The 25,269-nt window shown below is 42.8% G+C and overlaps 1 protein-coding gene across 1 annotated transcript; it reads right to left on the bottom strand.

The window, feature by feature from the left end:
* Positions 1-4,107: 4,107 nt before the first annotated feature.
* LOC137334386 (troponin C, slow skeletal and cardiac muscles) lies at positions 4,108-25,031 on the bottom strand. Its single transcript, XM_067999102.1, has 6 exons — positions 24,883-25,031; positions 16,396-16,426; positions 16,147-16,293; positions 9,037-9,151; positions 7,123-7,259; positions 4,108-4,399 (listed from the first exon to the last, which is right to left on the bottom strand). Exons 1-6 carry the CDS (start codon positions 24,904-24,906, stop codon positions 4,368-4,370), a joined length of 486 nt encoding a protein of 161 aa, XP_067855203.1. The 5' UTR covers positions 24,907-25,031; the 3' UTR covers positions 4,108-4,367.
* Between the last annotated feature and the right edge of the window lie 238 nt (positions 25,032-25,269).

The raw sequence follows: 25,269 nt of genomic DNA, 5'->3' as shown, positions 1-25,269 counted from the left end.
ACGCAGAGGTGGAGGCGCTCGACCTCGCCCGCACGCGACATTGCCTGTCGGTGGCCGATGGCGAGTGTGTCGCTGCCGAAACGGCCGGTAAGGGAAAGCTGACACTCAACACCCATGATCGCGAGTGACCGTATCATCACCTGCCATCAGGCGCACTGTCAAGTTGGTCCACATGCCTCAAAGTGCCCTCTGTTCTCTTGCAGGTGCGTCTTTGGATCAAGCGAGCATGGAGGGCGATTCCTCAGAGGACATGGCGGTCTCTGAGGGTGCATCGTCACATCAGAGCCAACCATCCACCAGCGCAGAGACACGCACCTCGGTGGGTCCCCCTCGCCAACTAGTTGGGGTAGCACTTGGTGAGTCACTGCGCACGAGTGAGCATGAGCAGACCCTGGTGGCAGGGGCAGCCGCGGAGGGTCCGCGACGGAGGGAGCACTCATCTCCAGGCTCTGCTCAGCCGGACCCAGATGCTGAACCCAGGGGGCCACCAGAGAAAAGGAGAGTCGTCGAGGGCCACCAGCTAATTGCTGAGGTGCTGGCAGAGGTGCCGCGCGCATTGTCCACAATAGCGCAGGCGATGGAGGAGTCCACCTCCTGCATGTGGGCATTGGTGGCGCAGGCACAGGAGGGTACCGGCGACACAGTGTCGCGGGTAGGTGCGGGACTGTCTGCGGTGGAGGACAGGCTGGCCTCCCTCGAGCGTCACGCACAGCTCCACTTCGAGTCCTTGCAGGCCCTCACAACGTCTGTACGGATTCAGGGTGAGCAACATTCCGACGCCACCAACAGGCTGAGGGATACACTAGGGGTGGCCTTGCAAGGCCTCACACATGCCATCCAAACTGCCGTCCAGCAGGGTGGAAGGGGTGATGTGGGCCGAGGCCAAGAGAGGGATGATGGTGACCGGGGACATGGAAGCGGGGACGCCTCTCAAGGCGTCCCCACGTCCCACCCGTCGCCCACCTCTCAACCAGCACCCGCAATGGTGCCTCCTCTCCAGGTGGCCGAGTCTGCCCCTGCCCCGGTGCAGGAGGAGCAGTCTGTGGAGGTGCCCTCACGGGCACCGAAACCCAGGGGCCGTCCGCCAAAAGCATCTACCCGGTCAAGGCAAGAAGACGAGCAACCTGCCACTACCTCTGCTGGAGCCACAGGGGTAGCACCACGTAGGGGTTCCCGGAGAAGAATTCCAAAGGCCTTATAATCACAAAGGGAATACACCAGGGTGTTTATTATTTTGTACTTTGTTTCTTAAATGATGTCACATTCCACATATTAAATAGTCTATTCTCACCACTCCTGCCACCTCTCGTCCATTCTTCCGCGGCTTGTGCAGTAGTTGCGTTCCGTGGAGGCCATCATGACGGCGAACACCTGCTGCCACCCATTGGGCACACTGCTGTGGGTGCAGGATTACTGGCAGCACTCTTCAGTGGAGGGGGCTGGTATGGCCGCTCGCATGTGCAGGTGAGGAGATGCGAGCGCCTCGCAGTGTCTGACTCTAGGAGAACCGTTGACGTATGAGTGCGTCCCTGGCCCGGCGACCATCCCGGTGAGTCGCGGCTCGGCGCATGGGTCGTCCAACATCCTCGGGCGCGTCCTCCTCCTCCGCCTCCTCCGCCTCCGCCTCCTCCTCCTCCTCCTCCTCGCCCTCGCCTTCCTCAATGTGGGTGGCGGGTGTGGATGGGGCCTCCTCCAGCGGCACCCCTCTCTGTTGGGCCATGTTGTGCAGGGCACAGCAGACAACTATGATTCGTCCCACTCTGAATGGTGTGTATTGGAGCGCTCCCCCAGAACGATCAAGGCACCTGAAGCGCATCTTGAGAAGCCCTATGGTCTGCTCAATTGTAGACCTGGTAGCAGTGTGGCTGTCATTGTACCGACGCTCCGGCTCGGTGATGGGGTTCCTCAGAGGTGTCATGAGCCACGTGTGGAGGGGATACCCCTTGTCGCCGAGGAGCCAGCCGTTGCCGGCGTTGGGTGCCTGCAGGATGGGCGGGACGGCGGACTCCCTGAGGACGAAGGCATCGTGGCAGCTGCCGGGGTATCTGGTGCACACGTGTAGGAATCTCTGGCGGTGGTCACAGATGAGCTGGGCGTTCATGGAGTGATACCCCTTCCTGTTGATGAACAGCCCTGGCTCATGCGGAGGTGCCCGTATTGCGATGTGGGTGCAGTCGATTACACCCTGCACCCGTGGGAAGCCGGCCATGGCATGGAATCCAACCGCCCTCTCCATCTGGCTGCGCTCGTCCATGGCGAAGTTGATGTACTGGGAGGCCCTGCGGAACAACCCATCGGTGACCTGCCTTATGCACTTGTGTGCAGAGGACTGACAGACCCCGGTGATGTCCCCGGTGGCACCCTGGAAGGAACCGGATGCGAAGAAGTTGAGGGCAGTGGTGACTTTGACGGCGACAGGTAAGAAGATGCTGCTTGGTCCATCAGGGAGCAGCTCGTCGTTAAGGAGGCTCCAGATGTCGGCGACTACCTGGCGATTGACTCTGAGCCTCCGTATGCACTGCTCCTCGGAGAGGTCCATGAAGCTGAGCCTCGCTCTGTACACCCTGTGCGGAGGGTAGTGCCTCCTGCGACGCATCTCTCTCTGCGGTTGCCCTCCCTCCTGCTGTGCAGGTGGGTGTGCCGCAGCACCGTGTTGGGGGGCCCCACCTCTCCGAGGCGGACGGCGTGGACTGCGAGGCTGCTGGGGCTGGTCATCCTGTTCGTCCTCCGACGATGTCAACGCACCACCCATCTGGCAGGTGTTGGTGTGAGGGGTTGTGCAGGGTAGGTGGGTGGGTCCTCGGACTGGGGCTGCGGTTTCGTGTCGGTCTGTCCTCTGGCTTGGCGGGGGTTGGTGGAGGGCAGGGGTTGCCCTATGTGACGCGGTGGCCTCCTGCGTGGGTGAGGGCGCTCCCCCGTGGAGCGCACCTTGGCACCTGGCACAGGCTGCTGGCTGCAACACGCCTGGTTTGAAGGGTCCTGTTTCCCCCAGTGTGGGAAACTGCTTTGACCGTAAAATCCCACACTTCCTCTTTTGACAGCTGCTTCAGCTCATTAACTGACCACAACGAGCAAGTTAAGTGCTCTCAAGTGGAACCCCGCTGGCTTTAATTGCCTGCGGGATTCCCACCAGCGGGGCTTGCGCGCGCAGCCCTGCACGTCAGCGCGGTACCCGGAAGTGGCCGGGATTTCGTCCGAATCCGGTCACGTGATCGGAGATCGGGATTTTCGGGGCCCCCCCGCTGGAAACCCGCAGGTAACCCGACCCTAAAATCGAGCCCCAAGAGACCGTACCCCAGTAAAGATAAAGGGATGGGTGAATTGGCAGAATAAGATTGGAAAAAGTACTATTTTCTGAAAACTGGTCAGAGTTTAGTTGATAGCAACTACGCATGACTGTTTTGCCTGATACAAATTGTAGGATTTTGTGCCATATGACTCATACTGCAGCAATATGGACTTTTATTCAGATTATGCAATTTACAAATATACAGTATATGTTCTATTTACCTTATTGCTGTTTGATAGAAATCATTACTGTAACTTTCTTTTAAGAATAGCTACTAAGTGAAGCCACATATTTAGAAAAACTACTGATCATTTTGAGAATTTAAGGTTTTAGGTTTGTCTGGTCTAATTTCCTTTGTAATCTGTAAGTTAGCCAATCTGAGACTGTTTTATTGACCCTGTTAATATTCCTTTCTGCAGTTCTATTTCAGGCTGGGAACTGACTTGGCATCTCTGTACCACATCAAACCCCCTTTTCCAAGATGCAATAAATAGAATATATAATGTGTTTTCATTTTCATCTATATTAAAGGTTTTGTCACTGTGATCAAATAACCAGCGATCATTGTCCCTTTAATCAATGAAATCCCAAAACTTTGACCAGAAAGATCCAAGAGATCCATGGGCATTAAACCAGTCACATTTCAGTGAAACAGTCAGATTCCAGAATCAATGTTTAGTGTCATTTTTGAGTAGTCATTTCACTCAATTCTTGTTGCTTCAGATTTTGTGTTGCAAATGTATATGAGGAATCTGCCAGGAATGTAGAATCAGAGATTATCATGAGTAGAGTTTAGTTTATCAAACACATACAGTGCATAAAATTGATTACAAACTTTATTGACCTTCAACAACTGTCATAATTTTCTTATTTTAAAAGGTTACATAAAATATCCAATTATATACAGTAATGAAAAAATAATCAGTGTAATTATTTGAATGACTTGGAGGAAATCTCCTTGGATTTGAGGGTAGTTTCAATCAGTTGTTCTTGAGCTAGTTTGATTCTTCATGCTAGTTGGCAGCAGACTAAAGAAGGTTCACTACAAAGCATGTAACTGGACTTGGTTTTATTAAATTTACTCAACACCTTTCATGAATTCCAGGAATTCTGTAATAGATCAGATCACAATATTAAAATGAGTTTTCATCAATGTTTTGAAAATACACTTCAGTTGAGTAAAGGAAGTTGCTAACAGTGCATGGTGCACTTAATTACTGAAAACAATTTGGGACACCAGCAGCCCATGTGCCCAGATTTTCTTTTTGCCCCAATCCTGATGTATATCCTTTTCCATCAGTGATAAGCCAACTTTCATATGATTTTATTTCCAGCAATATTTCCAACACCAGTTGGCGGTGAAGAGAACATCACTTAATAGGTGGCTTCAACCATCCCTCTGTTTCACTAACGAATGATGTACTTCATTTGATGACTCCATTGGCAGCATGAGAAGGAGTTCCACTAGTACCTAGTAAGCAAAATATTTGCACTGTATCTCTGCATACAGTGGTTAAAGGGGATTGGAATGGTTCAGTACCGTGTTTCTGAAATATATAATCTAGTATCTACTGTACTTAGTCGTTCACCATCAACATTCACTAGAGAGAAGCGTAAAAAAGATTTTGATTCTTTGTGCTTAGATGTCCTCATCTTGGATTGTAATTCATTTTAAATCTGATCCATACTTCAGACTCTCCAAACCAAGCTGCTAAGAAACCCACACACCTAGTGTTTCTGTTGATCTGCACTGCACAATCTCTCACAATAGGGATGTACTCCCCTTATGTAAGTCCCGAGAGTTGAGACACAGGTTTGTAACAGCTAAGACTTGGGTAGTGTGCACAGTGATACTGCTGGAATTTAACGCACCAAAATTGTGCAACATACCAACACAGAGAACTGCTAAGTTTCTTGCTGCTTGTCCAACCGGCCTGTACTACCCTTAGGACATTGGCTTGAATAGTTATATGAAGCTGAGTGGGAAGAAACTCAATCCCAGTGACACATCTATCTCTCCAACTGTCAGACTGTTAATCAAACATCAACAATACACTAAGTAATGCAGACATGCTGAGCTCAGGAATAGGATTCCTGTGTCTGCCAGAGAAGGCTGATTTGGTTTGAATCTTCAATTGCCAGTTCTGCTATGTTTGAGCCAGCTTAACCACAAAGAGATCCCACTTACTTCGTCTTTCCACCCCCCCCCACCCCACCGCCGGCTTCGAAGAAGGAGTCATTGGTTGGTCACTAGCTACCTGAGAAGTATGTGTTTGAACCCTTACTGGATGGATAGCTGGCATAAGGAATTCCTTATGAGTGGCTTGGTGAGTAGAACTCACCATAAAATGTGTGAGTGCATTGCTATCATCTCCCTAACCACAGCATGAACACACAGTACCCATCAAACAGTTGGAGATACGGATCTTCAGCAGCTGCTTTCCCCTTTCTAACCCAATTATGGTAGCTGAAGAACAGTAGATATGTGAGTTTGTTCTCATGCCTGGTATCCAGATAACATTTTCCAGCAGTTGTCATCCTAAGTGATCAGCTACACAATGGACGTATGTCTTCATCTTGCTGGATGGACTTATGCAGGACAGCTTATAACATGCAAGCTACCTTGATGTTCTAGACACCGAAATCCAACGTCACTTACCAGGCTTGTCAACAACTGTTTTATCCAGGACGTCAAGTGAGAGGCTTTGGCAAAGTGATGGCCTACATTGACTTGAGCACCCTGGAGGGGAATCTAGGCTGGGTCCTAGTGAAGCTGATTTCAAGCACTAGCTCTGGTACTGCTGACTTCTGAAACTGACACAATCCACACCTGCAATGTGACAGGCGCGATCATATATGATATCATAAATGGGATAGTTAGCACTGTTAGAAGGTCAAAGGAAGAAGTGCAAAGGGTTGAGTAATAAGATGGAACATCTCATGAGAGACTGCTTTTTTTAAAGTTTGGACAAAGGGATGTGAGTCAAGAGTAAAAGATGTGGAGAGCAGAAGAGGTAGTTACAAGCAGAGTGAGACACCAGAGAGGGAGCCTATGGGGATAAATTTAGAAATGAAGTAAGGAAGGAATGGAAAGAATGGGTGAAAGGTGATTGGCATGATGGTGAGAAAGAGACAAAAAGAAAGGATCAAAAGATTGGAAAGGGAGAATAAGATATGGGGAGAGAAAGAAATATGTGGGGCGAGAGAGGTGGGGAGGGTTGTAGCTTAAAATGGGATTGGTTTTGGGATTGCATGTAAGTCAAAGAAAGAGAGGAGTGTAAGATGGGGACAATATTGCACATCTGTCAGAAAGAAGACAACACAAAGATTTTTGAGTCTAGTTAAAGGTCATGCAAGGCTGAGGGTCTGTTTGCCGCCTTAATACATTCTACTTTAACCATTGTAAGGAATCTTACAACACCAGGTTATAGTCCAACAGTTTTATTTGAAAATCACAAGCTTTCGGAGCTTTCCTCCTTCGAAGGAGGTAAGCTCCGAAAGCTTGTGATTTTCAAATAAAACTGTTGGACTATAACCTGGTGTTGTAAGATTCCTTACATTTGTCCACCCCAGTCCATCACCGGCATCTCCACATCATACTTTAACCATTGTTTGCATCTGGTATAAAATCAGAGCCTTGGGGTGTCTCAGGATGCTGTGAAGAAGGACCAGATAAATGGATTTTGCTGCTAATTCAAAAACTTGGGAACACTCAAAAGTAATCTTTTTGAAAATTGGATGCCTCACCAATGACTTGTTGAATCTGTTTAAAAGTTGCTAAATAAACAAAAGGCTCTAGTTTGTAAAAAATAATCAGTGATTATGTAACTTACCGTCATAATCGATTTTTCCATCACTATTTTTGTCACCGTCTCGCATAAGCTCTTCTATGTCATCATCGGTGATACATTCACCTGTTTCTTCTAGCATCATTTTTAATTCATCCAGGTCAATGTAACCATCAGCATTTCTGTTAACACACAGGTGGCTTTAAAAGTCAAAGCGTGACAACTTGGGATTGATCAAGTATCATGCCTTAATAAGATTTTCAACTTTCCTAAAGCCTGTTTCTTTGCACATGTTTCTTCATGTAATTTTATATTATTCCTGCAAAGAGCAGAATCTCCTGACACCATGAATGACTTCTCAGATCAGCAATATAGTTGCAGCTGGCATGTTAGCCTTCACCATCAATAAGGAAAATAAAATTTCAATAAAATCAATGTTGCTTTTCCTTATTTGGGACTTTCACTGGGTATCCTTTTGTTGCTTCCAACTTTTTGTAAAGGAATGTAATATTTTAATTCTTCACATAATTTGTTGATTTTACTCATTAAGGCGTGTAGTGGATTCAATGACAATATGATAATCACAACCAAATCATAGAAATCCATCTGTACAAAATAAGTACCGTAAACTATCCATCTAAAAGATCTGGTCGCAGCTGTGCATCCATGTGATCCTTAAAAACTTTATAGTTTTAGGTTAATTACAAGCAAGATGTTGCAAACCTCAAGTAGCAAAATTGATAAATTGTAAGTAGCAAATGTTTTAGCTTTTTGGGGAATAATTCCAGACCCCTACTCTCATTGGTGTGCTCGTGTTAAAATGTCGCTTCTTTCAGAGAGATTCAGGGAATGCTACTGACAGATGGGACTGTCCCACTCACAGTTGCCCTGGCGCTCTGTAACGGGTCTATTATCATCTTGCGTTGCTTTTATTTATTCCCTTCATCTACTCCTTGCTTCCATGAAGATTGTTGTGGACTAATGTTGAGTTTATATTACATATAAATTGGATATAATGTGGAAACCATACTGCGAGCCTTTACAGCAGACTGAAAACTCAGCGTGCCCGGGGACATAAAAGGAAATGGCGGCCTCCACCTCTGGCAACAATTATTTATGATGTGGAGATGCCGGTGATGGACTGGGGTTGACAATTGTAAACAATTTTACAACACCAAGTTATAGTCCAGCAATTTTATTTTAAATTCACAAGCTTTCGGAGGCTACCTCCTTCCTCAGGTGAACGATGTGGAACGATTCCACATCGTTCACCTGAGGAAGGAGGTAGCCTCCGAAAGCTTGTGAATTTAAAATAAAATTGCTGGACTATAACTTGGTGTTGTAAAATTGTTTACAACAATTATTTACATAGCTACACTGGCATTGCTGTCTCCTGCGGCTTGGAGTAAAACCATCTTCTATGTTGGTTTCCTGGACTGCCTCATTTACTGCATACTAAGTTAGGTTGCTCGCAGCAGTAACACTGTAAAGTAAATGTAGAATTAGTGACAAAGCATTATTCCACATCTATTCTTGGAAATGCTATGAAGATTTTGGCAATCACCACATGGTGAGACTTTTAAGATTTTTTTTTGAAACAATTTACACAATATATTTTCTCACAATTGTTGATTTGAATTATGGTCCATTCATGTCTCACATCTTGTATCACATTCTCAGTTGAATATTCCAGCATCTGGAGTATTCTCCACAGCTGCTTTTGTTCTTCTAATAGGTAATTTCTTTATTTACCCCTCTTTACTGAATCTAATGTTGCTGAATGTTCAGAACAATGTAGATCTACAGATTGCTTTCTGCTGACGTACAAATGTGTAATGATTTAAAAAAACAGATTTGGCGGCAAATTTAATAACTGCCTATCAGAGTGGGTCATCGTATGTAGATGTATAGGAATGTATATGTGAGTTTACAAGTGCATATTAGACAATAAATACTTACTTATCAAACATTCGGAACAATTCTGCCAGTTCTTCTTCTGATTTTCCTTTGCTATCATCTTTCATACATCTCACCATCATGACCAAGAACTCATCAAAGTCAACAGTACCACTGCCTAAATGAAAAACAAGAATTGGAAATGTTTACATCGATCACAAATTGAAGAAAACATATAAAATCACAAAAACACATGTAATAATTGCTTAGAAAAGTGAAGTCTGTAACTAAATATGGAACAGAATGATTTTATAACCGCACTGCACTGCCTAAATACCAATCTTTATTGCCTTTACCACCATGAACACATGTAATTATGAAAGTAGATATACATTAAAAAAAATTCAACTGATATCTTCAAGGTTCTGATAACTTACCAATGCTACCATTTTTGACTCAGTAACAATTAGCTAAGACAGTATGGAAAAGCAAGCTATGATGGGCTGTTGCACAGTAAGACACCACGACATGGTACTTATGTTTTATGTTTAATATTGAACTTTCATGAGTGGGACAATGCTTTTAAATTTCACTGTAGAGATTCTAGGAGATGTGCTGAACTGTAGTAGTTGTTTTCATACATAGTGGTTACTGCGCAGAAATAGCTTTTTCATAATGCAATGCATTGCGTGTGAAAGCTGATTAAAGTAATGACTTGGTTAAGTAGTTTCCTCAGTGGGATACACTGTTAAATGGTATTTTTATCACCACTGATGATAGCTGCTGAACTGTACAGATATCAATTTCTACTCGACGATTTTGCGATGTCCTAACCCTAACCCTTCGAGACACACGACAACGCAAAGTCGTCGAGCAGAAATTGATAGCCAAGTTCCGCACCCATGAGGACGGCCTCAACCGGGATCTTGGGTTCATGTCACGCTACATGTAACCCCACCTGATGTAGAGTCATCCAGACTCAAGTCGTAGTTGGCTTGTTCTCCATACACAGATGCAGCCGGATCTGCTGCGATTTCCAGCAAAAAAAAGTTATCTGTTTTTAATATAACTGGTCATTCTCTCTCTCTCTCTGTCTTTCTGGTCTCTCTCTCTCTCTCTGTCTTTCTGATTTGACCCCTTGTGACCCCACCTCAGTATTCTTGGATGTAATGTTTCCCTGACTAACCTGTCTGAACACCATTCACTCCTTTGATTGCTGTGATTATCTCTCTGCCGAGGTGTGATAAAGGGCAGTTAGAAAGATTATCTGTAATCACCTTGCATTGTTCTCTGACTATATATGCTGTGCCTTTATGGAACCCTTCACTCACCTGACGAAGGAGCAAAGCTCCGAAAGCTTGTGATTTCAAATAAAGCTGTTGGACTATAACCTGGTGTTGTGCGACTCCTTACATTAACCCTGAATGAGTTTTAGTATTTTTTGAGAGCATTCGAGGGATGATTCTCCCGTTAATTTTTCTTCTCTATGAGGAAGTGCCTGGGCCTCCTCATAGTGATAAAGCTGAGATGAGAAACTTGCTTTAGTGAAGAATTGAACCTATGTGGCACCACTCAGTGCCATAAGAACATAAGAAATAGGAGCAGGAGTGGGCCATATGGCCCCTTGGGCCTGCACCGCCATTCAATAAGACCATGGCTGAACTTTGACCTCAACTCCAATTCCCATTCCTGTCCATTTCCCATATCCCTTGATTCCCTTAGAGTCCAAAAATCTATCGAACTAAGCCTTGAATATACTCGACGATTGAGCATCCTCAGCCCTCTGAGGTAGAGAATTCCAAAGATTCACAACCCTCTGAGTGAAGAAATTCCTCCTCATCTCAGTCTTAAATGGTTGACACCTTATCTTGAGACTATGCCACCTAGTTCTAGACTCTCCAGCCAGGGGAAACAGCCTCTCAGCATCTACCCTGTAAAGCCCCCTCGAAATCTTATATGTTTCAATGAGATCACCTCTCATTCTTCTAAACTCCAGAGAGTATAGGCCCATTCTACTCAATCTCTCCTCATAGGACAACCCCCTCATCCCAGGAATCAATCTAGTGAATCTTCGTTGCACTGCCTCCAAGGCAAATATATACTTCCTTAGATAAGGAAACTGAAACAGTACACAGTACCCCAGGTGTGGTCTCACTAAGGCCCTATACAATTGTAGCAAGACTTCCTTACTCTTGTACTCCAACCCCCTTGCAATAAAGGCCAACAGACCATTTGTCTTCCTAATTACCTGCTGTACCTGTACGTTAACTTTCTGTGTTTTGTGTACAAGGACACCCAAATCTCTCTGAACACCAAGATTTAATAGTTTCTCACCATTTAAATAATATTCTGTTTTTCTATTCTTCCTACCAAAGTGAATAACCTCACATTTCCCCACATTATACCCCATCTGCCACCTTCTTGCCCACTCACTTAACCTGTCTATATCCCTTTGCAGACTCTTTCTGTCCTCCTCACAGCTCACTTTCCCACTTAGCTGTGTATTGTCGGCAAACTTGGATACATTACACTCGGTCCCTTCATCTAAGTCATTAATATAGATCGTAAATAGCTGAGGCCCAAGCACTGATCCTTGCGGCACCCCACTAGTTACAACCTGCCAACCTAAAAATGACCTGTTTATTCCTACTTTCTGTTTTCTGTCCATTAACCAATCCTCTATCCATGCTAATATATTACTCCCAACCCCATGAGCTCTTGTGTAACAACCTTTGATGCGGCACCTTATTGAATGCCTTTTGAAAATCCAAATATACTACATCCACTCGTTCCCCTTTATCTACCCTACTAGTTACATCCTCAAAAAATTCTAATAGATTTGTCAAACGCTTGTCAAACAATGATATCTGAAGAGTAAATGTGCCTTGCCAATGGCTTGATCACACTACAAAATGTATTCTCTATTGTAGGTGCTCTTTTTTGATGATTACATCCACAAAAAACTCTAATAGATTTGTCAAAGATGGTGTCCCTTTCATAAAACCATGCTGACACTGACTAATCACGTTATGATTTTCTGAGTGCCCTGTTACCACTTCCTTAATAATGGATTCCAGCATTTTCCTGACGACCAATGTCAGGCTAACTGGCCTGTAGTTCCCTGTTTTCTCTCTCCCTCCTTTCTTGAATAGCGGTGTTACATTTGCTACCTTCCAATCCACTGGGACAGTTCTAGAATCTAGGGAAGTTTGGAAGATCACAACCAATGCATCCACTATCTCCGCGGTCACCTCTTTTAGCACCCTAGGATGTAGGCCATCAGGTCCAGGGGATTTGTCGGCTATTGGTCCCATTAATTTCTCTGGTACTTTTCCTTTAAAGTTATTAATTACTTTAATTTCCTCACTCTTGGTTCCCCACTATTACTGGTATGTTTCTTGTGTCTTCTACTGTAAAGACAGATGCAAAATATTTGTTTAACATCTCTGTCATTTCCTTATTCCCCATTATAATTTCTCCTGTCTCAGCCTCTAAGAACTCAATGTGAAATTCTTTAAATATTATGATCACTCTTCCCCACAGGATCTTTTATTATGAAATTACTAATTAACTCTGTCTCATTACACAAGACAAGATCTAAAATAGCCTGTTCCCTGGTTGGTTCCATGATGTATTATTCCAGGAAACTGACTTCCGTTTTACATACTTGTTGAAGCTCTTATAATCCGTTTTTATATTTCTTGCTAGTTTACTGTCATATTCTATTTTCTCCCTTTTTATAATTTTTTGGTCATCCTTTGCTGGTTTCTAAAACTCTCCCAATCCTCAGGCTTACTACTCTTCTTGGCAACATTATAAGCCTCGTCTTTTAATCTAATACTATCCTTAACTTCTTTAGTTAGCCACGGATGGATCACTTTTCCTGTGGAGTTATTATTTCTCAATGGAATGTATATTCATTGAGAATTTTGAAATATTTCTTTAAATGTTTGCCATTGTTTATCTACCGTCATACCTTTTAATCTAATTTCTCAATCTACCTTAGCCAACTCGCCCCTCAAACCTATGTAATTGGCTTTATTTAAGTTTAAGACTCTAGCTTTAGATTTAAATATGTCACTCTCGAACTCAATGTGAAATTATGATCACTCTTCCCCACAGGATCCTTTACTATGAGATTACTAATTAACCCTGTCTCATTACACAAGACAAGATCTAAAAAAGCTTGTTCCCTGGTTGGTTCCACGATATATTGTTCTAGGAAACTGCCTCAAATGCATTCCAAGAACTTGTCCTCCAAACCAGCTTTGCCAATTTGATTTGTCCAGTCTATATGAAGATTAAAGTCCCCCAGATTATACTCTGTCTGACAGCATAGTTATTGTTAGGGGGCCTATAAAGTAACCAATGTTTTTTGCCCCTTGTTATTTCTTATCTCCATCCATACTGATTCTACTTCCTGGTCTTCCGAGCCAAGATCCTTTCTTACCACTGTCTTTATGTCATCCTGTATTATCAGGGCTACCCCACCAACCCCCCCCCCCCCTCACCTCCTTTTCCATTTGTCTGTCTTTTCGAAATGTCAAGTACCCTGGAATATTTATTTCCCAACCTTGGTCACCTTGCAACCATGTCTCTGTAATGGCTATTAGATCAAACCCATTTATTTCTATTTGTGCCATTAATTCATCTATCTTGTTGTGAATGCTTCATGCATTCAGTTAAAGTGCCTTTAATTTTCACTTTTTACCATTTTTCCCTGCTTTGATCTTATTCGCTGATGCACTATTACCATTAAACTCTCTGTCCCTTCCTATCACATTCTGTTTATCTTTACCCAAACCACTACACTGCTCTATTGCCTTGACTTTTCTCTTTAGAGTTCTAAATTTCCCCTCACCTAACCGCAGCCCCCCCCACCCTTTTTAGTTTAAAACCCTAGCTACAGCCCTAGTTATTCAACTCACCAGGACACTGGTCCCAGCCCAGTTTAAGTGGCGCCCGACCCAACGAAACAACTCCCACGTTCCCTAGTACTGGTGCCAGTGCCCCATGAATCGAAATCCCTGTCTCCCACACCATTCGAGCAGGACTTCTTCACTGCACAGGACCTCCAACCAACGCTATACACCAGATACATCGACGACATTTTCCTTCTATGGACCCACGGCAAAGAATCACTAAAGAGACTAAACGATAACATTAACAAGTTCCATCCCACCATCAAGCTCACCATGGACTACTCCTCAGAATCAGTTTCTTTCTTGGACACACGAATCTCCATCAAAGACGGGCACCTCAGCACCTCACTCTACCGCAAGCCCACAGACAACCTCACGATGCTCCACTTTTCCAGCTTCCACCCTAACCACGTCAAAGAGGCCATCCCCTATGGACAGGCCCTGCGAATACACAGGGTCTGCTCAGACGAGGAGGAACGCGATGGACACCTACAGACGCTGAAAGACGCCCTAGTAAGAACGGGATATGACGCTCGACTCATCGATCGACAGTTCCGACGGGCCACAGCGAAAAATCGCGTAGACCTCCTCAGAAGACCAACACGGGACGCAACCAACAGAGTACCCTTCGTCGTCCAGTACTTCCCCGGAGCGGAGAAACTACGCCATGTTCTCCGCAGCCTTCAACATGTCATCAATGATGACGAACACCTCGCTATGGCCATCCCCACACCTCCACTACTCGCCTTTAAACAGCCACCCAACCTCAAACAGACCATCATTCGCAGCAAATTACCCAGCTTTCAGGAGAACAGCGTCCACGACACCACACAACCCTGCCACGGTAACCTCTGCAAGACATGCCAGATCATCGACACAGAAAGCACCATCACACGAGAGGACACCACCCACCAGGTGCATGGTTCATACTCCTGTGACTCGGCCAACGTTGTCTACCTCATACGTTGCAGGAAAGGATGCCCCAGAGCATGGTACATTGGCGAGACCATGCAGACGTTGCGACAACGGATGAACGGACATCGCGCAACAATCGCCAGACAGGAGGGTTCCCTCCCAGTCGGGGAACACTTCAGCAGTCAAGGACATTCAGCCACCGACCTTCGGGTAAGGGTACTCCAAGGCGGCCTTCGAGACACTCGACAACGCAAAATCATCGAGCAGAAATTGATAGCCAAGTTCCGCACCCATGAGGACGGCCTCAACCGGGATCTTGGGTTCATGTCACGCTACACGTTACCCCACCAGCGAACAAATGTTATCTGTTTTTAATATAACGAGTCAATTGCTGTCTTTTCCTTCCGGATGTTTCTATGTTTCTGCCTCTCTCGCTCTGTTTTTTTTAATTGGCATCTCCACATCATCTGTTTTTTTTTAGTTCTGGCCATTTATATATTCGGTGGCCCTGTAGGTAACACCTATCTGTCTGAACACTTTGGTTGCCTTGGCAACGGGCAGTTGAAAAGACTTTCTGTAATCACCAGGCATTTTTCTGTGATTTATAAGTGCGATAGGTTCGAGGATTTCATTTCCACATTCACCTGAGGAAGGAGGTAGCCTCCGAAAGCTTGTGGATTTTAAAATAAAATTGTTGGACTATAACTTGGGTGTTGTAAAATTGTTTACAATTGTCAACCCCAGTCCATCACCGACATCTCCACACCATTCTTTGAGCCACACATTTAACTCTATGATCTGTTTGACCCTATGCCAATTTGCATGTGGCTCAGGTAGTAATCCAGAGATTATTACCTTTGAGGTTTTGCTTATTAATTTAGACCCTAGCTCCTCATACTCCCTCAGCAGAACCTCTTTCCTAGTTCTACCTATTATGTTGGTTCCTACTTGACCCACGACAACTGGATCCTCCCCCTCATGCTCCAAGTTCTTTACCAGCCGCGAGGAGATATCCTTAACCCTGGCAGGCAACACACAATCACGGCTGCAGGGAACAGAGTCTATCCCACAGGATATTAGTGCAATATGGTTACAATTCCAAAAGAAAAATAAGTTCCATTATAATTCATAAAGAATGTAATTATGTCCTGAGTTTTTAAAGGGAAACAAGAGTGCTATAAAAAAAGTTACAGTCTTGTATTAGGATCCGGGACCTTGAGTGTTACTTAGTTCTTAAACCTACCTATGGTCCAAAATCATACATGTCAATAGCTCATTATTGTAACAGAGTGATAAATAATGTTAGGAGAGGTTGTAACATAATTTATATCTGTACCATCTTCATCCACTTCATCAATCATCTCCTGCAGCTCCTCAGGTGTTGGGTTCTGTCCCAACATGCGCATCACTTTGCCCAGCTCCTTGGTACTAATGCATCCATCTTCAGCATCCTGCACGAAAATATCAAAAGCTGCCTTGAACTCTGAAAAAACAAGGAGCATTTCAGTATCAGCAGATGTAGCATATTTTAAGCCTCACTTTGCATTGCTTTTAATTCTCTCACTATGTGAAAATGACTCCTTACCATTCTTCTGTTCCTCAGTCAGCTGCTCAACCTGTATTACAAAAACACAATATGACTGAGTTCCACAGACACGAGGCACAGGGTTCTACTTAAAATGAACATGATTAGAGGTTAACAAAAATATTGAAAGCTAAAGGTTGAGTAGAAAAGGTTACATATAAAAGTTGTAAACAAATGGGCTAATACTATTTACAAAGAATACGCTCTGACAAAAGAAAGATGCCCACTGAAAGACCATGATAAATAAATGTAAGGAGTCTTACAACACCAGGTTATAGTCCAACAGCTTTATTTGAAATCACAAGCTTTCGGAGGCTTCCTCCTTCGTCAGGTGACGAAGGAGGAAGCCTCCGAAAGCTTGTGATTTCAAATAAAGCTGTTGGACTATAACCTGGTGTTGTAAGACTCCTTACATTTGTCCACCCCAGTCCATCACCGGCATCTCCACATCATGATAAATAATACAGTAGTGAGGGAATGGCACACACTGATTGACGCTGTTGGCCATTTCTCACCAGCACTGCTGTAAAAATTCACAATCACAGAGAAGCACTTTTTTGCTTCCTCATTTTTTCATCAAGTTTCTCCTGTCTTCTCGAGAAGATGTTGGCTGATCATGATTGCATGTATATCAGTTCTCTCTATTAATTTGCCCAAGTGGCCATTCTTCATGTGTGAGTCTCAAGAGTGTGTGTCAGAAGGTAATTTGAGGGAGGTGGGGGCAGGGATGGAATTACAACCAGGCCCAATCCACATATGGATGCTCCCAGCATGGGCCACAGCATAGCAGCCAAGAGTGACAACCTGGGCTCTCTTTACTATCTCTAACCCACAGGCTAATTATAGCACTCATATTGCCAGCCCAGCTAAGTTCAGTTTACTCAGCGCAGATTGGGGATCAATCCTGGGACCCTCCTGATCTGTGTAGCTACGCTTCCTTAATGAATTGAAACATCAGGAGATCTGTTGACTGCATTTTTAGAAGAATATATTTATATTTTGCAGTATTGTTTATACTTCCTGGGATACCTTAGATGCAAATGTTACACCCTTGTTCAAAAAAGGGTGTAAGGATAATCCTGGCAACTACAGGCCAGTCAGTTTAACCTCAGTGGTGGGGAAGCTTTTAGAAACGATAATCCAGGACAAAATTAATAGTTACTTGGACAAGTATGGATTAATAAAAGGAAAGCCAACACATATTTGTTAAAGGCAAATCATGTTTAACTAACTTGATTGAGTTTTTTGATGAGGTAACAGAGAGGGCAATGCGATTGATGTGTATATCGACTTTCAAAAGGCATTTGATAAAGTGCCACATAATAGGCTTGTCAGCAAAATTGAAGCCCATGGAATAAATGGGGCAGTGACAGCATGGATATGAAATTGACTAAGTGACAGGAAACAGATAGTAGTGGTGAATGGTTGTTTTTTGGACTGGAGGAAGGTATACAGTGGTGTTCCCCAGTGGTCGGTACTAGGACCACTGCTTTTTTTGATATATATTGATGACTTGGACTTGGGTGTACAGGGCACAATTTCAAAATTTGCAGATGACACAAAACTTGGAAGTGTAGCAAACAGTGAGGAGGCTAGTGATAGACTTCAAGAGGATATAAACAAGTTGGTGGAATGGGCACATGGCAGATGAAATTTAACATAGAGAAGTGCAATGTGATACATTTTGGCAGGAAGAACAAGGAGAGACATATAAACTAAACGGTACAGCTCTAAAGGGGGTGCAGGAACAGAGAGACCTGGAAGTATATGTATACAAATCTTTGAAGATGGCAGGACAGGTTGCGAAAGCGGTTAAAAAAACATAAGGGATCCTGGGCTTTATAAATAGAGGCATAGAGTACAAAAGCAAGGAAGTTATGTTGAACTTTTATAAAACACTGGTTCGGCTACAACAAGAGTATCATGTCCAATTCTGGGCACTGCACTTTAGGAAGGATATGAAGGCCTTAGAGAGGGCGCAGAAAAGATTTACTAGAATGGTTCCTGGGATGAGGGACTTCAGTTTCGTGGATAGACTGGAGAAGCTGGGGTTATTCTCCTTAGAGCAGAGAAGGTTGAGAGGAGATTTGATAGAAGTGTTCAAAATCATGAAGGTTTTAGATAAAGTAAATAAAGAGAAACTGTTTCCATTGGTGGAAGGGTCGAGAACCAGAGGACCCAGATTTAAAATGATTGGCAAAAGAAGCAAAGGCGACATGAGGAAAAACTTTTTTTACACAGCGAGTAGTTATGATCTGGAATGTGCTGCCTGAAAAGGTGATGGAAACAGAATTCAATCGTGGCTTTCAAAAAGGAATTGGATAAATACTGGAAGGGAAAAAAATTGCTGGGTTACGGGGAAAGAGTGGGGAATGGGACTAACTGGATTGCTCTTATAAAGAGCTGGCATGGGCCCGATGGGCTGAATGGCCTTCTTCTGTGCTGTAACCATTCTATGATTCTAGTCCTAGTGCCTAATCCCATATCTAAAACTTAATGAACAATTACAAGTTTACATTTACAAACACATTCAACATTTAGCCATGAATCGCAACCTAAACAAATATCAGAATATGTTTCTTCTTAGATCACGTTACATCGAAACTACAGCACAGAAGCAGGCCATTCGGCCCAACTGGTCTATGCTGCCGTTTATACTCCCTACAAGCCTCCTCCCTCCCTACTTCATCTAACCCTATCATACTCTTCTATTCCTTTCTCCTTCAAGTGCTTGTCTAGCTTCCCCGTAAATGCATCGATGCTATTTGACTCAACTACTCCTTGTGGTAGCGCGTTCCACCTTCTTCCCAATCTTTGGGTAAAGAAGTTTCTCCTGAATTCCCTATTGGATTTATTAGCGACCATTTTATATTGATGACCTCTAGTTTTGGACTCCCCAGCAAGTGGAAACATTTTCTCTACATCTATCCTATCAAACCCTTTCATTATCTTAAAGACCTCTATCAGCTTTGTTCAGTACCTTAGTGTCACAACATTATGCATATCAAATGAATTTGTGATATTAAACAGCTGTAGCCTTTCACATTTTGAAAACTACATGAATCCATGTTATTATATACATGTTAAATCTATTCAGCAATTATACAGCATAATCTACAATGCCACAATACAGCACTACTGTAACTCCATTTGTTACAGAGATTATGACCAACTGGTAAAAGGAAAAAGTGACTGCCTGACACACACACACAGTCCCTATTCCAAAGAAATTTACTTTAGAAGTGTTGTGGTTTACCAAGGAGTTGTTTTAACAGACCTGTCCAATAAAGTGCCTGATACAATTTTGGGTCTGACATAGCTACCTTCTTGGGTACAATGGCATCAGCCACTCCTGTATGCAATCTGAGCATCTTTTGTGGGAGTTGACACACTGCTCTACATCTGCTTGTACGATAGCATTACCTAGGAATGTAACAATTGTGCCCCCTGCATGACCTGAACTGGATGTTCATGTATTTTGCATGTGCAATTTTTCATCCTATCCCACACCAAGACCTGTTCACCCATCACCCCTAACCTTGCTAACTTACAATGGCTCCCGGTTCCCTAACATCTCAAGTTTAGCTTGTGTTTAAATCCATTCATGGCCTCACTCCTCCTTATTTCTGCAACCTCCTCCAGCACTTCAACCCCCCCCCAAGAACTCTGCGCTCCTCTAACTTTGGCCTCTTGTTCATTCCCTCCCTTTGTCCCACCATTGGTGGCCATGCCTTCAGCTGTCTTGGCCCCTAGGCTCTGGAATTCTGTCCCTAAACCTCTTCACCTCACAACCTCTCTCTCTTCCTTCAACAAGCTCCTTAAAATCCTCTTTGACCAAACTTTTAGTCAACCCTCCTATTAGCTCCTTCTTTGGCTTGGCATCCATTTTTGTCTCATTAAGCTCTGTGAAATGCCTTGGAACATTTTTCTACATTTAAGATGCTATATAAGTACAAGTTGTTGTTGTTGATCATTTGTCAACTGCAAGCATTGAACATCTTGGAAGTTGTCCTAACAGCTGTTCAAATGGTGGGAGAGAATGGCACTTTGGCAAATTCATGCTTCAGTCTGCAAGAATGGGTTAATGTTCCCCTTAATACCTCACTCTGTTGAAAGACAAATTCTTGGCATAGTGTCACTAAAAAAATACAACCAAAGATGGTAAGATGCTCTTGTTACCAACAAGTATAATTAACCCTCCTTTATGCACAATGTGCTCATTTTAATGATTGGTAATAGAGTAAAGGGGTTATAAAACATTTCCTTTTGTGTATGTTGCTCTGCCTAATTTAGGAAAGATTAATAAATAATATAGAACTTCAAGCATATCAAAGCAAACTTTAGTAAAGAGTTACAGCTGCACCATGTAAACCTGCTTTTCCTGCATTACGCAATATACCATAATTCTACATTAGATTATGAGATTGTCTCATGCGCAATACAGTGCCATCTGGTGCATGTGCAAAGAAGGAAAATTAAGAATGTAGAGAAGGAAGTGGATTTTCTGTGATGGATTTTCAAGTTTAAAATGTTTGGAACACAAACATTTCATACCTGGTAGTTAGTGTCAATATATCTGAAAGAGTTAACATTAGTAATTATTCCTCAGCAGATGCTTGCTTTCTTGAGCTTTTTTTAGCTATAGTTTACATTTTTACAGGAGGAAAGAGGCAGGCTGGACCAGCATGGTAAGAGTAGAAGCAGCACTGGGAGAACAGCAGCGAGGTCCTGAGACAATATAGTAGTGACCTCACACAAGAAAAGTGCTGATGTGGAGATGCCGGTGATGGACTGGGGTTGACAATTGTAAACAATTTTACGACACCAAGTTATAGTCCAACGATTTTTATTTGAAATCTACAAGCTTTCGGAGGCTTCCTCCTTCCACATTTACCTGAGGAAGGAGGAAGCCTCCGAAAGCTTGTAGATTTCAAATAAAAATCGTTGGACTAAGAAAAGTGCTGGCAGAATCAGGGAGAGAAACAGCAGCCTAGAGAAGGTAACAGTGTTTCTGGGATTTGGCAAACAAATTCAGGCATGAAAATTTAAAAAATGACTTGCATGTAGCATCTATCATGACCTCAGGACATCCCAAAGCACTTTACAGACAATGAAGTACTTTTGAAGTGTAGTAGCTGTTAAAATGAAGGTATGTTCAAGATTTGGCCTGAGAGCATGGTGCCAATTGCTTTTGCTGGAAATCTGTTCACCTGTCCACTATTATGTGACCCTAAAGTTTGGGTAGTCATGAAGCTGAAGCCATAAGCCTAATTTTACACCCAATTCCCCCAGGCTGAAAGAAACAAACATTCCTTTCCCTGTGCTACTAACAAATATGGAGATATTCCCCTTAATATGTGGCTAAGGAAAACAGATTCATATTTACCACTAGGCCACCAGGGATTGGACGCATCCCTCCCATACACACTACATAACAAAGGAAAATGGCCACGTAGTAGATCATAAAGGATTGGATGCCCTTCCCTACCCCAGTCTCACATGTGACACATGAGAATCCCCCCCACACACACGCACCCATTAGAGATTTCCCCCTTGCCCTCCTCCCTTCTCACACAGTACACTGAGAACAATTGGATGCATTCTCTCTGTCCCTCACTTTATAAAAGTATTCAAAAAGTATATATTTACATGTTTTTATTTTATTCTACTTTATTTGTTGCTGTGGTTCCAGTCACGTATACAGCCACTCACACATCACATGCCTTTTTGGAAAAAATTAACACCAGAATGCACACATTGGCATTACTTGCAGAGGACATTGTAAGTTTCTGTGAATAGAATGTGGCATGTTGTTTTAAAGGGATCGAAACCTGAAAGATTTACTAAAACAGCAATGAAAATTGCTCAATCTGAGTTTACTTCATATTGGTTCAGCCACATTCCTACTAGTGAGAGTAATAGATACCGCAAAGTGCTGCAGAAGTTAATAGAGTCTGGCCTGGTAAAGATCAGCTGTGCTTTTTAAATTTAATCACTTCTCTCTCTCGTTCTCTATCTCTCGCACTCTCATTCTTCTCCCCCAAAACACACACACACTTACTCCATGGGTAATTTTCTGACTTTGCGCTCCTGGTGGGGAATCTCAGCTGCCAGCAACATACCGGATATTCAAGCATTTGCTGAGTGTGATTTTCTAACCGATATTTAAAAGAGTTGGGATATCATGCACTCAAAGTTCTGATATGGTGGGCAAGGTTCCGTGCTGGAAATGTGGTCAGAAAATTACCCCTTTTCTCTTATTCTCTTTATTATTCTCACTTTCTGGTTCTTTCTTTATTGCCTCTTTTTCCATTGTTCTGGCTCACTGACTCCCTTGTGTTTCTTATTGTTAATTTGCAAATTGTCACTGCTTTTCTTTTTACTTTGGTCTTTCCTTCTGTTTACTCAACTGGTGATTTTCTGGATCTGTTCCTTGCTGTCTCTTGGCTTTGTTCCCATCTTCTATATAAGCCTTGGGTCAGCTCACCAACAAATGCACATTGCTGCTGCTATTGTAAGATCCCAACTGTTACTACTCCAGCATGGCTTCTGAACTATTTGATGTAATCAGAAACTTTATCCTTTCTTTAACTGTTATAACTGGTCCTGAGCCATCAAAGAATCCAAGTTGCATTACCTACATGGGGTATGTGTTCAGTGTTGAACCTTTACTTAGTCTGCAACTACTACAAATATTTACAGTTAGATAGCAGATAGTTGTGAGTCCAATCAGGAATCACCTAAAAAATGAAGCAATAAAATAGTTACAGCACATTGCAGAAGAATAATTTTAGCTGGAAATAATATTATGTATGTTGCAGGATGCAAGAAGCCCTGGACTTATTTCCACCTTCAGTTAGCAAATAGTTGTGAAGCCCTGAGCATGTACTATATATTGATTGACTAACTGTCTATATGTTTAATTGCAACAGTGTGAAAAGTGGTGATATATATTAAATGATGGATTGCCCGATCACCAACATAACTATACTTTAAGAATTCTCTCTAAACTTTTCAAACATGTTTTTGTGATCTTTTGGAAACAACTATGATGAAATGGGGGCAGCTGTTGTCATTGTTATGGCTTCATATCTAAGTCAGAATGCTTTTGACAGGAATAGGTACCCAATAGAAGGAAAAAAGCTCCTTTATAGTCCTGTTTGCATGTGGCCTTGGTAACACGACTCTTTTGTTATTTTTAACAGTATAAATGACAAGACAACTGTTGAGGAGAGCTAAGACAAATACTGTGGATGGTTTGCTTTTGTTCCAAGTTTTTGATTGACATAGACATATATCCTTGAAATCTTTATCTGAGCATTTGGGCCCCTTGCGGCCACGGCTTATCGACAAGATAACCGCCTCCACACTGCCCAAAATTAGCTTTAACCAGGAGGAGCAACACCTCATCGCATTCCTCGAAGGTTGAGTGTAAAGATTACAGCCAAAGTCGTGTTTAAAAAAAAACGAATAATACAAGTTCCCGCTAATTAGACTGCAAGCTTTTCAGGTTGGCACTTATAAACCATAAATTACACGTAATACACTTTTATAATTCAGACTAACATTTTGAATCCCGACCTTTGTCACGTTTCTTCAAACCGGAGTCATATAATGCTACAAGTCAACTTTGAAAGATGTTAAAATAAACAAATGTCGACAGGTTTAACTTCGGAGGCACAGGGGACATTTGATTGTTCGTCAACATGGCCAGACCGGTAGCAGATCTACGTGGAGGTTGTTTTACACAATGAAACAATAAAAATGCAAAAGAAAATCAGATTTCTGAATCACTAGGAGACTTTACGGCTCTCGTTTTGTTAAGAGGTTTATCTTGAAACCCAAGGCATGCGGCAGCTGCCTATAATTGTATTTTATCGACCAAGGAATTCGAACTTTAATTTCTTTCATATGTATATTTAACAATTTTCAAAGTGTGAAATGTAAAGACCGGGATTGGACTGAAATCGATGAGATACTGTTGCCATTATCCTCACCCTTTAAATATGATCTGTAGGAATCAAATATAGAGGTTTTATTTTTAACAGTTTTAACATTTTTTGACAATTATTTTAAAATAACTTTCTATAAATAACTTTTATGTTAAATGAAAGGGAAATGTTGATCTACTCAATACATTATTTGAAGTAATTGTCTCACGTTATTACTCTATAGATTAAAATGTGTTAGAATTCTTATAACTATTAAAGCTTTATTTTACTGCGGTATTCTGATAAAAAATAGAATTACTTATTATACAGCATTCTTGTATATATATATACTGACTGCTGTATACCCGATCCACAATTAAATCTACATCCTGTCTTAAAATATGTTGATGGCCATTAATTACATTTGTGCACTTTTCCCATTAGGACTTTACATTTGATTTGTATGATTCAGAACCAAGAACTAAAACTGAACAATTTAGATGTAAAGTACGAAGAATGTGCCTTCATTGCTGTGATCAGTAGGGAATGTACTCACCGCCGCTTTGTAAATATCTTCCATGGTCGAAGATGGATGCAGCGCTGTTGGCAGACAGAGAGGCAATGGTCCTGTATCACCTTTTATAAGAGGTCCCAGCTCCACCAACACGTTAACCACATGCTAGGCTTTCCATTCAAACCCAACAGTGCTAAATCACTGACAATATGCCAGATAAGAATTGAATGCCGCAGGAGGCAGGACAGCAATGCTATAGTCTTGACATAATTAAACTGGCATCTTGACCTTTCACCTCCTCTTGTTTATGGCTAGGTCACTGGGGATAATACAAGATCTCCCAGCCTTGATAGTCCTGCTAAAATTTTACTGATGAATCGGATCAAGATTTGGCCTCTGGCCAAATATTCAAGTACACAGGGGGGAAGA

The sequence above is a fragment of the Heptranchias perlo genome, chromosome 17, assembly GCF_035084215.1.
Source record: "Heptranchias perlo isolate sHepPer1 chromosome 17, sHepPer1.hap1, whole genome shotgun sequence".
Classification (NCBI taxonomy): Eukaryota; Metazoa; Chordata; class Chondrichthyes; order Hexanchiformes; family Hexanchidae; genus Heptranchias; species Heptranchias perlo.
The sequence above is the reverse complement of the archived record's forward strand: the minus strand, read 5'-3'. Positions and strand labels throughout refer to the sequence as shown.